At 42.8% G+C, this 15,808-nt stretch overlaps 1 protein-coding gene across 1 annotated transcript in view; it reads right to left on the reverse strand.

Annotated features, from left to right (window-relative positions):
- Positions 1–15,808, reverse strand: part of LOC8042252 (otoferlin) — a 124,898-nt gene that overhangs the window by 41,249 nt on the left and 67,841 nt on the right. Inside the window, exons 10-16 of the mRNA XM_042287053.1 lie at positions 15,236–15,298; positions 14,781–14,865; positions 14,338–14,453; positions 14,185–14,225; positions 9,676–9,862; positions 7,891–8,077; positions 6,899–7,113 (exon numbers count right to left, since the gene is read on the reverse strand). Coding sequence (XP_042142987.1) covers positions 6,899–7,113; positions 7,891–8,077; positions 9,676–9,862; positions 14,185–14,225; positions 14,338–14,453; positions 14,781–14,865; positions 15,236–15,298 — 894 coding nt within the window. The remainder of the gene's footprint in view (positions 1–6,898; positions 7,114–7,890; positions 8,078–9,675; positions 9,863–14,184; positions 14,226–14,337; positions 14,454–14,780; positions 14,866–15,235; positions 15,299–15,808) is intronic.

The raw sequence follows: 15,808 nt of genomic DNA on the forward strand, positions 1-15,808 counted from the left end.
TTGCGAAACTGTCATTATATCAAACGAGTGTCATTCATGAAATTGGTGCTCACTGACAAATAACCCGAGAGATTTCTATACGCCATAAAAGCACGCGTAAACAATGCTTTCTTCAAATAAGGATTTAATGGGAATTAAAGGCACTCGTCCTACAAACGCCTTAAAGAAAAACCTTTCGCGTTTGTACCAACCTACCGCAAGTCCTACAAACCATTAAAAAAAACCTAGCGCGTTTGTACCAACCTACCGCAAGTCTCTTATGGATCATAATAGACTAGTCATTTGTAATATTTATGACAAAATGACAATTCATATGCTATGTTAATTTGGTAGAGGAATGTTTACACAGTTTCAGGTGTTTTCTAACACAATAATTTCCAACCTGATTATTTACTAAAACACCCGATTAGCGCATAATATATCTTAAAGTTCACTTCTTTTTTTTTCAATTTGTCTTTGCTGTTATCAAGCAACCAGTCTATTAAGTATTATCAGCACTAAGTAAAAATACAGGACAGACTTCTGCTCAAGCTCAGCGTCAAACAAAAAGGACCAGCATGGAGGTGAATCTGCGTGATACATGTAGAACCAGATATTAATAGGATTCCCAAGAAACTGTACTTCACAGGTTAACTCCATCTATTCATCGCGTTAGTCACCGGCCAGCTGACGTGCGGTGTACTATCCAAATAAAAAGTTACAGTATAAAAAGCGAAATTCCAAAATTTGCTAGTGGAACTAGAAAGCTCAATTTATCTTCGTGCCATGTATAGGACTAGTAATATTCAAACATTTTTCAAAATATCTACACTGTTACGTTCCATAGGTTCAACATCAATTACTTTATCGTATGCCACTCAAAGAGTACTCCCACCTTAGCACCTTCTTTAGAAACTGAAACATGCGCGCTTCGTTTTCTTGCGTTAAAATCTGGTCACAGCTCCTAGGCCGAGCGAGGAGAGGCAGCAGAGGGCTTTCACCGCAGAGCGTCTGTGGCGATGCTTGTCGAGTTTCTTAGATTGGGGTGCCCACAACAGCTGTGAAATGACCGACCATCCAGTCCAGGCTCCCAGGCAGAAAAAGTATTTATCTCGTGCGTTCCCTTTGAGCCGTCCGCGCGTGTCTCGTGCAGCCACGTCGCACGTGGGCAGGGTTGGGCAGTATCGCGATACAAATGTATCGCGATAGTATTTCAGGAATACATTTCGTATCTGTATTTCTGTATCGCGATACATTTTTTTCACCGGTATCTGTATTTCTGTATCAAAATACATTTTTAATGTTCCTTTGTATCGCGATACAATCAGGGTGAAATGTATTTCGTTACATTTCTTGAAAAATACTCCCCCCCCCCCCCCCCACCCCCCACAAAAAAAAAAGAAAAAATCCAAACGCTTTTCTTTTTTTTTTTTTTTTTGAGGGCACCAGGGTCAAGGACATGCTGGGGCATTGTTACAATGCTGACCAAGGCTCCTTCCGATGCTCCAAACTATTTTTCTATGCGCCCTCTTCTCTCTTCTGAGGACTGTTGCGCAATCGGGGACTCGAACTAGGTGGCGTGCCAGGAGTGGAGTCAGAGAGTCTTGTTCAGCAGGTCCTTAGGTAGGGGTTTCTTGAGTCATTGTTTGCGGGCATCCAAAGCCCGCTGCTAACCGTCTCTCTTGCCTTAACGTACACAGTACACCCATGCGGCAAAGCTGAGTAACAGTCCGTTGCAGCACGAGCCTGGCGGTGCTTGACTTGAAATAGTAAGATAGCTCGCGCAGTGAAGTTCAACAGATATTTGAATACGTCTGCGGCTGTGCCCGTAATATTGCACGGCTCAAGGGTACGTCATCAGCCGACGCCAAAGTGGCCCGCTGCTGTGGTGATTCGAAACCCAGGAAGGAGGTCAGACGTGGCCTCGCTGTGCCGACCGAGACTTCGTACACCTGCGACTCGTCTCAAGCACGCTGTTTCTCGGAGAGCTCGCACCTCTGCCGGCAATATCAGGTCGCAATCCAGGAGGTCTCTATTTGGAGTATGCAAGGCAAAACTTGATTACTGCAATCCATGCGTCGGTGGCAGAGGGTCAGCAGGAAGCACCTTCACAACAGGGATGCCACCGTATCGTTTTTTCAACCGTAACAGAAGATAAGACTTGTGTTCCAGGTTGCTTCAGGTGGTCCACCGTTCTCGAAAATCCTGCAGGATCTTCAACGAGGTAAACTACAACGAAATTACATATTGTCATTTCGTACAGCAGCGCGTTAACGTTTTATGGTCAAGGCCAAACCTACAGATAAAGAATACCAGTTCATTCCACCGTGACGTCATGTGATAAATGTTGACAGGGGCGTCCTTATTCGACAAGGGCGTGGTGACGTTTTGATGGGATTTAGGATGACAGAGTATTTAGAGGTCGAAGACTTTTCGCATCCCTCGTCAGACAGACAGGATGTCAGGGAAGGGACCACGGTCAGTCCTGGGTGGAACGTTTTTCTGAGCCCAATGAAGACTCCTCCTCGTCTAAAATCACTACCTTCAAGGCAAAGTGCCAAGCCTACGGGAAAGTAATTTCAGGATCAAAAACTTCCACTTCCAACTCCGAGCTTCATCTAATTTGGTCTCAAGAAAATTGGAAAAATGTATTGCAGTATCAGTATTTTTGTATTTGTATTTCTGCCTTCCCTAAAATGTATTCCTGTATTTGTATTTCCAAATACTTTTTGTCTATATTTAAAACGTATTTCCGATACGTATCGCGATACACTTTTACAGATATATTTCAGTATCAGTATTTTAGGTACTATTTTAAAGAATCCCAGTATTTGTATTTCCAAATACATTTTGGATTATTTCTGCCCAACCCTGCACGTGGGTCACTCAACAATCACCAGAATGCTCACGAAGCACTCCTGAACAACCCCAAAAAGTATTTTTAAAGTTTTCTTTTTTTTTATGTTTTGTTATCTCCGTTGCGTTCGGTCTGAGCTTCAAAGATGGAAGAATTATGTGATTGGTCGTACCGACTAAATAACAAAAATATAAAAAAAGAAGATTACGCGACATGGCGATGCAACTTTATCAGACTGCAGGCGACTCGCAAGTGATGCGAAGCCAGATTGGTGGGTGAGCAATCAGGCAGCGTAGAAAGTCGTTCGAAATGTGGAGACAAGACGCCTGCGTACTTACTGCGACAGTCGGCGACCAGAATCTCTAGTGTTTTCGTGTGTGCGAACGTGAAGGTAAATACTTTATATGCGTTGTGTGCCCTGGTGTCGGGAAGAGTATGCCGGAGAATCGAAGGTTCACATATTCTCCTTCCCAACCGACGAGCAACGGCGTCTTCGAGGGATTAAGTCAAGTCCGGAGAAACAAGTTCAAGTTGCGAGCTCTTCGAAGGAATGTTGGTTTGGCTGATCTTTGTTGTATCCTTGCACTTTAACACTTCCGAATCGTCAATTTTCCTAGAAGAACAATAGTATGTAGTAAACAGCTCCGCTATTTTCAAGGGGGCATCCAGTAGTTATTCTAAGAACGATTTACCACTTCCACAAGTGTTTTTGAAATAATTTGTTGGTTTTGGCGTGCGAGTCACCTGCGCATTGTATTTTGCTTTGTGTTCTATAGCTTTTTCAATTGACATCACCGACTATGAATTAGCAGCGTTGTAGTCCAAGACTCTTTTTCTGATCTACATAGCTGGATATTTCGTCTCCGTGACTATGAAACATTCAAGTGCGAATAGAACATTTCGTTTGGAGACGACATTTCCTCACGATGCATGTAGTGGTTCATCATCTGACAGTTGTTTTAAATTGAGGGTGACTGAACCTCTCAACACAACTGGTCGTCAGTGTGGTAATGCATGCTGGAGTTGTTCTGAACAAGCTTATGCCACCCCAGCACATCGCCCAGCTCTTGCGGTTACATAATGAAAGAAAATTTGTCAGGGACCTGACACTATATACGCTGCCAGATTTCGAAGAGTTTGACACTTGTGCATGGAAGTTGATAAACAATCTTCTCAACAATATCTTAAAATAGAAAATGATGCCTTATGGCGAATTCCGCTGGTCGTTTTGGAGGGCGCCGGGATCGACTTTTCGGGAGCGAGCCTATTTTATGGGCGATCGGGGTTGAGACAGACGTGTTTCACTGGTCGTTTTGGATTAGCTCCAGCTCCAGATCTCGATCTGGATCCGAGAAAAGTCGCTCCGACAATTTCGGGGGATTCAACCGGAAGCCAGCCGGGCCAGCCCTTGGCGCGCACACGTGACTTCCTTTCTCGTGGTGCATCTCGCCTGATCTCGCCCATCTCGCCCATCTCGCCTCAGAAGAAGAAGAAGCACGCCGCGGGCTGGGCTCCTAGATTGTCTCGACATCAGAAGAATTCGTAATGGCCGCTTGCATACCCCTTGGTTCGACAGCCGGTTCGTTTTTCAGGAAGGAGAAGAGAAGGTATTTGCCGCGCTACGGGCATTCCGGCAATCTTTGCTAGAAGCTCCTGAGCCATTCCTGCTGCCAGTGCGTCGAACACGTGTTAGCGCTGCGATTGCGAAAACGTCTTCGAAACGACCGCTGCGGCCGCGGAAAGGGGATTCCCGGGCAGTTGAATGACGGGAAGGCATCCGCCGATACCGGAGCACTGGTCATGTTCCACTAGGAATCCGTAGGCGGCGCGATCCCGTTCGGATCGTGTGCTCCAGTCCGGATCTGGTCAACTGATCCCGGCGCGCTTCAAAACGTGCACTGGAATTCGCCATTAGGCAGGACGCAGCGCCTGCTCAAGTCAAAAGGCAACTCTCTGTTTTCTCAAAAAGTTATCGTTGTTGAAGAAAAAAAGCGTGAAGGAACCACGAAATCTCTGTAGACCAACGAACTGAAACCCGAAACGAAGGCAAAAAGAAACTTGTCACATAGCTCAAACCTCCACTTATTTTATGTCATCCCTTATGAGAAATGTGAGTATTTTTTACAAAGCCCTGGGACGGTTTTCTCGAAGCGATGGTAAACTTATTGGGGTAAACCAGCGTCCCTACAAATGCAAGAGTACATAGGTACTCTAATAAGCGGCTCGATATGAAATGGCTAATTACTTTTGATTGGGCAGTATTAAGGGTCATCTATCGGTAAAACAAGGTACTCATACTGTTTGCTTTTTTGGTTTTCTCATTGGTTATTGTCGATCTAGTATGATATCTTAAGTCAAAAGATACTGATGTTGTAGTTCAAGAGCACATCAAAAATGTCATACAAGAACTCCTATTTTGTGTGTGTCTGCAGTGACTGAAGGACTAAATTTGCCCAGAATTTGTTCCTTTCTTGCCCCTGCTTCTTGAATAAGCTGCAATATCTTGTCTACTGTCATATTTTTTTTTTGCCGCTGTGCGCAATCCTCTGATGCTGACGCTTGTTCCATGTTTAACCGACGTTTGCAGACAGGAGACAATCATCTGCGTTTTGTCACATATAGCAATACGGCGCAATATAATTCTAAATTCATTTTAAAGGAGAAAACAAAAGCAAAAAGAAAAGATCTCGTCAGCTTTCTTTGTGGTAAGTAATTGTTTATTTCTTGTTTCTGCTACTTGTTCAAACAACATCGACAAGGTTGAAACGGATACCGCGCTTGAACCTTTCTCATTAATGGATGTACCGAACGTCGCGGCCGGAACCAGGACCAGACTCCGTTTCATACTTAATATAGAACGCTGTTAAAGCTATATACTGGCACAAGCGCGTGGCTTCATCTATAGTTTTGCGCGAGAACGCGTGCAAATGATCAACAAGATCAAGCTCCATGCTCGCGCCAGTTGCTTTGACAGCGTTGTATGCTAAGTATAGACGTTTCCACTGTTTACAAAAATCACAGTCCACACGTGCTAAGTCAGAGTCCAGCCAGAGCTCGCGCGCGATTGCGGCCAGCCAGAAAGTGTGCGTGCATAACACACAAACACAACAATGAACGCGCCCTCAAACGTTTTTATGGAAAGATGTATGAAACAGCAATTAGAAAGCTCGATGCTGTCGGCGCACTGCGAACGCAAAACAGCGGGAAATGACCCAGTTGTACACCCCGAACAAAGACTTTATCGATGATAACCCCATTTCAACGGAAAGTAATCGCTACTCACGGGTTTACGTGCATAGAGCACGAACTTTAAAGTATTAGTATAGACATATACCAACACTTCTTCGCCAGACATTTTCGTACTTGCAATAAAAACACTTGCAAGGCGCATGGGAATAACTTGTTTGTGCTTACATAGCTATTTTCTTTCAAGCATGGCGCATAATAACTTTAGCATTTTTAATATGTTGTTTAAGGGGATGGCGTGAACCGAAATTTGGATTTTAAAAAAACAATGCAGGAGCTGTAGGCGGGACGCTACAATTCCTACAGCACTACTCGTAAGGTGATATCTCGAGTGGACGGCCGTATTTTTGTAAAAAGAGGTAGAGATTGAACCAGGACGACGAGGCGCGTGACGTAGAGATATCTCGTTTCCTCCCCTCTTCGCTTCGCTCCCTCAAGGCGGCGAGCCGGAGAAGACGCGAGGCCGTTCCCTTTCCTTCTCGGAAAAACATGACGTAAATATTTTAGCCAAATGCGCCTCCTTTTTTTTTTTTTTTTAAAGTACGGTTATTCGTTTGAGATATCGCTGTAAGAGTAATGTTTTGGGGTTTGTAGCATCCCGTTGCACGCTTTTGCCGCGTGTTTTGTGGAATCCAGATCTGGATTCAGCATCCCTTTAACCAAGTCAGTTCCAGAGACAGATCTTTTGTTAGATACTGTAAAGCTCAAAAAAGAAAGCATCTATTACCAGGTTAATCACATCTCAGGGATATTTTCGGGTAAGGCACCATATTTGACGATTCATCGCATTGAAACACTGATAGGGTGAGAACGTACCTCATTGGCGGGCAGAGTGGCTTCAAGTTCGACGCTGGACTGGGTCGTGTCCAGGACGTCAAATATTTCCGTCCTCACGGCGATGAGAAGACGACCGCGGTACATCACTCCTTCTCCGAGGCCGTCGTTCAGAGGGGCGTGCTCCTCAAAGAGCGAGTTCTCACGCGTCGAGCCGTACAGGTACACGAAAGAGGGTCCAAAGGTGGGCAGAAATCCTGCAACAACGTTGGGAAAGGACGTCAAGTTCAGGAATTCTTGTTACTCCAAACTGGCCGGAAATTTAAGAAACGCACGCAGGTGGTTCCTCATTGTCTTCACGCTTCTTGCTTCGCGATTGGTTCATCGTTGTTCACTTTATCAGCAGATGAAACAATCTTATCGTCCGTAGAGTGATAATAACAAATGCTCAAGACTCACCACGCCCTGTATCTCTTAAGTTGGCTGTGACTAGAGTACTGTACAGACCGACATACAGATACCATCTATAGTCTGTCGCAACATACGATCTGCAGTATAGAGACTCCGGTCTGAAACCAAAAGCAAATCTCCGCCCGCACAGAAGGGGTAGAATGTGCACCAATGGATTTTTTACCACAAACAATACTGCTTAGTGGTGGTTGCTAAACGCCATCGAGTTAGCAACTCCATGAATTGTAGCATAATGCCGTTCAAAGCAACTGTGTGCGGTTATAGAAGCGGAGCTTGTCTGCGCTTTGTTGTGACGCCAGAACTATTATGCATTTTAATTCAGTGGCAGAATATGGAGTTACTGACAGGGCAAGAATAGCAAGGCGTCTTTTCGAAATGCCTTGCGTCCAGCACGCGCTCTAACCCTACCATCGTGCTTTTTGCTGCACGGGCACAATCCGAGCTCAAGAGACGCCCCTGGAGTTATCGAAGGCTGGAGGCAGTGCAGCTCAAAGACCATATTCTCTCAGTGACTAATCGTTTTGTTCCTTTCAAGAGTTTAATATACGGGTCATTGCCATCACCTTTGTCGCCTTCGTTGGCTATCTTCGACATCTCGATAAAGTGGGTGCCGACCACGGTGTCGTTGACCGCGTCGTTGTCGCGAAGCTGGATCTTGATGCGCTGGCACAGGGGCGGGAACATCTCGGTGAAGACGAGCTGCTCGTTCCAGACCGGAGAGCAGCAGGTTTTCTTCACGGTCGTCCGTCCCTGCGAGATACGTTGGAAATATTAGCGTATGAAATCGCGTTTTTAAAAAGAAAAAAAAAAGAACAGTATTTGTCAAGTCGTGTATCCCAAAGCACGGAAATATGTTATAACTGTTTCAGTACTGCGAGATGCACGTTAAAACCCCAGGCTAGCGGTACTACCACCCTGGTTAGATTTCAAATCCGCAGGGAAGCACTAGACTCCCATTGGGACTAACAAACTTACAGCTAAACAAATACACAATTATAGTGTTGAGATTCTTATAGCGCACCGTGGACTGCCTTAGTCACGCTTCCGCTAAGTTGTTTTTATTTTTTTTTTCACAATGCCATAAGTATGTTATAAAGGGACCCAACTTTAGCAAAGTACCCTTTTTTAGAATAAGTTTCACGAGAACAATGCTTTGTACCAGATGGAAAAACAGGGCGGCGAGCACAAAACAAAAACAATACATCAAGAAAACATCAAAATAATATAATCTAAGTAAGCGGCCAAACTTTTACGAATGTATCCATTCTAATCACATATCGATCCAAAAATAGCTTCTGTGTGCAGTCAATTCAAGTCCCAAAGATGTAGTAATCAGAAGCTGATAGCTTCAACACCGTGCAAAAGCGTATGAGCTGTTTTCTGGTTTTGTACAGCGTACTTCAGTTTGGGAGAAGTAAACTCTAACTGAGTGGTGTGTATAGCTGCAGAAATTCAGCTACATACTTTTCAAGTAAGGAATTGATAGGAATCTTCAGTTGGTCGTTTCTGCACCCCGATAACAATGACCGTTAGTGCGCAGAAGCCAATTCGCATGCGCTGCACTAACGTATGTTTCAGGTGTGCCATACTTCTCAGGAATAATATTTTGTGACATTGGGATTATCGGGAGGTTAGGGATTGTCTCAAAACTTCTGACTCGAGATAACATTTGACTATCATGCACTTCTACAATATTCATCTAGAACGACTGGTTTTCAGCAGTAGTTTCAACGCATAGTAACACTTTTTTACTCTTTTCTTTTATTAGTCTTCTTTTAAGTTTGACACATCATCACTAGGTGGGCGCTAGGTGGGCGCTACGTGCGCGAAACCGGTCTTGCTCAGATTTAATAAAACTGTATTCTTAATATTTTCTCTTGCGTTATCAGGCAATTAAAAGAAATCATTATTCAAATAACGATATACTAGATATCTTTACCCAACTGTGTTTTTATGTCTGCCCCTTCGGCTTTCCTCCCCATTCCTCAAAAAGAAACAAGAACTGTTACCCAAAAATTTCGCAACAACAAAAAATTGTATTACTTCCTTTTTTTTTTTTATAACGATAAACTGTAATTCACGTTACCGGAGCGCAAAAAGGACCTACTGAAACGCTCCACTACTGGCGTTGTATAATCTGGCACCAGCTTTAGAACGCCATAATCCAGCAAAACTCATAAATTCTGCACTCCACCACTCCACTGCCCTACTTGTAGAGCCTCATCTAGACGGTGGGGATTGAGCCCCAAACTCCCCAAAAGGGGACCGCGCGTCGGATTACACAGTTACACACAATATCGGTAAAGACCGAAGCGAGGGAGGGGCGATCTGGCGAAAAGCCGACTCACGGTCATGCCTGCGAAGGACACCTGGACGTAGGGATCGATGAGCTCCCTCGTTTCCCCCGAGAACGCCCTCTTCACGTTGGCCACTAATCCCGAATTGAAACGGGGTAATCCGTCGGCCCGGTAAATCCGCACGATGAACCGGGCATGCTGACGCTCGGCGGGAACGCCGTCCGGAAGGAGGAGGTTCCTGATTGGTTGCCGGGAAATAAGGGGAAATAGGGATTACAATAGTTTTCTTTTTTTTAGTTGTGCAAAAGAGCGGCCATACGTTAGTTTTCAAATTTAACGAAGAAAGAACAAAACAAAAGATACAAAAGAAACAGACGATACTACTTTTGAACCGATTGTATCGTCTGCTCTATTTGTAATGTTAATATTAATAAACTTATTTTAATAGATTTTAATGGGGGACCCAAGAAAAAAACTGCAATGTATGTACAGCTTGACAGGCCCTCGGACCCCTCAACGGTTCAACAGCAAGTGGACCAAAAATACACCGGAAAAACAACATACACACCGGAACAAACTAGGGTAAAGAGAAAACCGAGATTCTTACGCCTAAAAAAAAACTCAAAAACCTGATCACAAAATCGCAAACTTTGCAAAAATCGTGTACAAAAATGCAACCTTAAGTCTTTAAATGTCGCACCGTTTAGATCTAATGCAGAGATTATTTTAGAAGCGTGTGCGGTAGTGTGAAATTTATTATTTGAAAGTCAAACTTTGTTCTCCGAGTGAACATACGTACACCATTTCTCTGTATTACGGGTAGAGTATGGGAACGAGCTCACCTTCACCGACGCAAAGTTTAAAAAAAAAAACAAAAAAAAACATTGAACTTTCCAGTTTTTTTACTTCTAAAACTAGCACTCCGTCTTTGGCATTTTATGTACCCTAACAGCCCGAGAGCGAAGAGAAAATATAGCAAAATAACGTCGTCCAAATGGTCACATGACCCTTGCTCTCCACTGTACGCTGACTCTGCTATGCCGACGACGAGGTCACGATGCTTTGGACAGATGACAGGAGGCAGAGAGGCTCGCCGCATGCCCTGCTGCAATCGCTGCCCGTATCCTTCGAAATAAATGCGGTTTACCTTTTCATCTGGTCAAGTGAAAGGCCGTCCTACAAAATCTTCTTCTGCCGGGCGGAAAACGGCTGACAGTTTCCTTCTCACCCTTCCCTCTCACTCTTATTGTCTCCACTCCCGCAAGGAGAGGGTCATTGAGCCACTTCCCGCAAGTGGTAGGAGAGTCTCTGTCTTTCTCAAATTGAATGGAGTAATTGAGGGACTGTTTTTTTTTTCCTTTCTGGCCTTTAAATCGTCGGCCTTTAAACGCGATTACTGAATTCGCAACGCTGATTTCTTGAAAAATTGCTGGAGCTTCCCTTTAGCTGTAAGCTGCCAAAGCACTGCTGAAGAGCGTGGACAGATTCGTTTCAAGTTACAACGACACGACATAAAATACTGAAAAACAAACAAACGAAACTTGTTTTTTTAACAAACTACATCGTCTGCTTTTTTGTTTGTTTTCTGTGTTTGGCATTTTATGGTCACTAAGAGGTTAAAAACGAAATGAGTGACTTGCTATGCTCGCGCTTTTTGCTTCCTGATTGATTCTTCGCCATTTGTATTGACTAACGTCTCACTCTGCTTAACTACAAAGCAATAATAAGAGAGCTGTCTTTGACCACAGCCATAGCCACAGCCTTCTCGTTAGAAAAATGTCTGTTTGTTTCGTGACTGGTTTTTCTGTTTGCTTGTTCGTTACCTTTTAGGTATGTTGTTTTTTAACAATCTTGGTAAGAGGTCGCCAGCACCTATAAGCCAACGCGCCGACGAATAAATTAACGCAGTTAAAACGAGTTTTACTGAACCGTTAGGCACGTGTTGTTATGTGTTATCTTATAACCCGTACACTGCGCAACCTAGCGTGAAGACAGTCTTGGAGTCATTTTTTTTTTTTTTTAAGTTACTCGTACTCATTATTGTCAAACAACCTTTTTACCGCCTAGGTGAACGCCCCAGATAAACACATTCCGCTAGGCTACAATTATTAATGACACAGCCATTCAGCCGTAAAACAAAGAGACGAAACCAAGAAATGTATGATTACTGTCTATTTGTGCAATTTATATTTATATTTTTTGTATAAATTTCGCCAGCATTTATTCTCTTGCTTTTTTTTGTTTTGTTTTGTTTTGTTGTATTTTTTCTTCTTTTGACGTATAACTGAAAGAGCTGACAGACTTCCCAAATATCTCGCCTACAGTGTTACTTCCACAAAAGTATGTTTCCAACCCCTAAAGTATTTAAAACTCAAATTCCTAACCTGTAAAAAAAAAAAAAAAAAAAAAGCTACGGCTACACTTTTTTGTTTAGTAGCGATGCAGATCAAATACCTTTGGTAACAAGGTGTGAAGTTGGGCGAGTTTGTTGATGGTAATATTGAATATTGAACCTTTGGTAACTACATATTGAATATTGAACCTTTGTCCACTTTATGTTGAAAAATTCGAGACTGGTAACAAATTTTAAAAAAACGGACAAGCACACAGACTGTTTCAAAACACAGCTGTTGATTTTTTTTAGAGTAGCGATGTGGGCGAGTTGGTTCATGCTTAGAAATAATGGAAACAGCGCGCAAACGACAAGGACGGGAGGACGGGAGGAAATGGGGAGATTTTTTTTATCTCACATCTTCACATGCATACAATCAGTAGTGTCTTAAAAAGGTGCTTGTAGATTTCCTTTTTTCCCCATTTTTGGGTTTTTATTCGGAAGTTTGTTCACCAGCTTGCCGGCATATTTGTTCCCAGTCTCGTGTTTTTGCTTATAGAGCTAGTTTGATAACCAGCTTGAATTCCTTTTTTTTTTCTCACTTTCACTCTTGGTAAGTTGAACGAATCCTATATTGAACACGACTAACCACAGCAGCTGTCTTCGTTGGAGTGAGCTGGCCTTGAGCTTAGCTAATAGAGCACCCACACGTCGGTACCGAACTCTCCGCTAAACCGAACACTTCAATTTCGCCATACGATGTGAAGGGCTCACAGCTCGCGGCGTTTGCGGCGTGGCCAGACAGCCAGTCAAGCCCGCATTAATTAAAGCGGTTCCGAAACATTTGCAGTACCTCTCACTCAAAATAAAGATTAATTTTTTTTTTTTTTTATTTTTTATTGCACGTGGCACAGGAGTATGGCTTCTCAAACAAAATTTTGAGTTGATGGACAAGGACTCGATTTGTGAGTGCACCTGGTCACCAGCTTCTGAGAATTGCGTATTTGTACTTCGAAGTATAATTTTATTCGAGCACCGCTCAGTTTTTTTTACGCGTTTTTGAGTGGCTTATTGCTTTAGGTATTTACTTTGGCGGAACTCAAACATAATTTTTTTAATACGAACTTTACGACAGCAAAAATCAGTTTCTTTCTTCCAATTCTTTTATTTATTTTTTTCCTTGTATGTTTTGTCTTATTTTTTCTTTTTTATATTGCATCGCACTTTTTATTTTAGAAAAGTTGAAAACGAGAGACTTAAATGGCAACTCCGCTTCATTTTCGTTTCTGAATAAAACAGTGCAGTCCTCTTGGGTATCCCCTAGGAAGACCACACGTCAAATATTACGACCTAGTTCCATCTAAATGTTTCTTAAACGGTCCAGCAAACTACGCAACGCGCCAAGTCACTGAGATCGATTGACTCCATCGGGCAAATTGAGGCGCAACCATCAGGACAGTCAAGGCTACGGCGTTGGCGTAGTCACCGTTGAGCTAGACGTAATCACCATTGCCCCTTTTTGTTTGTTTTTACTTCTCCGGGCAAGCGTAACGGATGACGTCAGCAAAGTGTCCTCTCGGCGCTGAGCGGTGTCCACGTGATTGGGGTAACGTGCCTGTGCAGCGCGCTTCTTGGGAGCTGTCCGGCCGCCCCGCCGTTACCGCCGTCACCCGCTTCACAACCGTCGTCGCCATCTTACCGTTTGTGATTATTGTGTCTCGAACTCTCGTTCACAATACGTGCGCAGACTGATGCCGCAGTTGTGCAGACGTCGTCGAATGACGTAGACACCAAAAAGTGTTGGAGTGCGGTGCAGACGACACTGGAGCCTGGCACACAACCCATCCCGCCCGTCGTTTGAGTAGAGGATCACGTGACATCTCGTACCACGTGATAGTCATGTTTTTGGCGGCCCGAGGCGAATGTCGCCAGACGAAGCCGAAGTTTCGGTTTCAATTTCGGCTGATGTTTAAACCAAGACTTAACTATATTTATATCCTGTGTTTCGCGAAGCAAATTACGTTTTGTCTTTTATTAGTGCGTTTTAATGTGAAATCCCTCATTACCTCGAAATTTTCAGATTTGAGGGGGGTTACCCTTTAACCTTCATATAGTATAACGTGATAATTAAAAGGCTGACGTTAAGCTTCTATTCGTCTGTGTATTTTTTTATATATATAAACAGTGTTTAACAAAGAAAACTATACAATTTCAAAGTCAAAACTCACCCTTCGATGTCGTCGTCATCAAAATCCTTCTTGGGAGCTTGCTGCAAAACAAAAAGCCTCACGTGAGCGATTATTGATTTTCATCACAATACAAACATGCTGAATCGGGCCCAGCATTCGAGGGTCTAGTATAAACTGAGCTCTCGAATGTACCTTGATCGTGTCGCCTTTGCCCACAACCGAGATGTCACACTTGATGTAGCCCTTAGGTCCCGCTGTCATGTCGTCAGGATCAGTCAGGACCGCCCACTTGTGGTAAAACTGGTGTTCTGCAGAGTACAATATTTTCATTTGCATACATTTTAACCTAAATACAAAGCACACCAAATCTAGAATAAACCTTTCTTCTAGAACCACTTTTGGGAACCGTAGGCAAGCCTTTCAGCGTAGGAAAGAATTAATAAAAAAGGAGTGCAGATGTGGTGCATGTGTACTGCGATTAGCAGGTTACGAAGAACGACCAGAATTATGAATATACACCAAGTGGTGTGGTCATTACAGGAAGCTTCTGATCAAAACACTCGTTATACCGAAAAGTGCAAGAGAATCGCACCCTCAATTGTTCGGTGTTTTGTGCCTAACAAATGTGAACGTACCAGCTTGGTTGAACACAGTTCCCACGTCAAGCTTGAAGGTTCCAATCACCTTTCCGGAACGTATGAAATTTCGATTGTGCAGCGCCTAAAAAAGTATAAAATTCTTCTTTAGAGAATAAACTATGACCAATTTTTTTTACTTGGTTCTATTGCACGTGACTCCTTTTAGCCTTATAAAAATATTTAACACAGGTGCAATACAAACTGTATCAGCTGACAATCATTAATATGATAAAAATGAAAGATAACTCCTTCACTTAAAACTTATTTCAGATTTTTTTTAAATTTTAATAGTTATAGTGTTCTATAGAAGGCCTACGAACAAATAAACCCTCTCACTGTCTTAGAGGTATTTCCTTTGAAGCCGTACGCCTGAATCCCGCTTACAGCATAACAAAAAAAAATCATATATATTTCGATATAATAATGTTGCGTACGTGACCAGCTGTACTCACAGTAAGTGTAACAATCTTGTCGAACAACATCGATGGCGCCATATGAAAATCGAACACGAAGTACTGAAAGAGAAACAAACAAAAATGCATTACGATTCATTCATATCGGCTGTAAAATTCAGGCTTGATTATTTCGTCAAGGTCACTGTATAACAATGATTAGATAAAATTTTTATTCGCTAAAATTTTCAGTGACTTGTACAGATCAGGTATCGGCCATCATGTATTCATTTGTAAAATGTTAGATGGGCGGAGAACGCTTCTTAATGTGTCCCCCAGCATGTTTTATAAAAGAAACGATGCTACTATCGTCAAGTCTTTTTCATTGAGATGTTATGCTGTCAAGGGTTGAACATTTAAATAATTTCAAAGGAAAACAGCAGCTGCAAGAGTGTAATCAAAGGTAAAATAATAAGAAAACAGCAATAGCGAAATCTCTGAACTTAATACAACATCCTATGTTTATGATCACTAGTCTGTTTAAGTATGCTTTGCCATTCCACTTAGCTTTGTTTCGCTAAACAAAACACTTTTTGAATGCATTTAGACCGGGCTACTATGATTTCAATACAA

Source organism: Ixodes scapularis, unplaced genomic scaffold, assembly GCF_016920785.2.
Source record: "Ixodes scapularis isolate PalLabHiFi unplaced genomic scaffold, ASM1692078v2 PGA_scaffold8__174_contigs__length_109621045, whole genome shotgun sequence".
NCBI lineage: Eukaryota > Metazoa > Arthropoda > Arachnida > Ixodida > Ixodidae > Ixodes > Ixodes scapularis.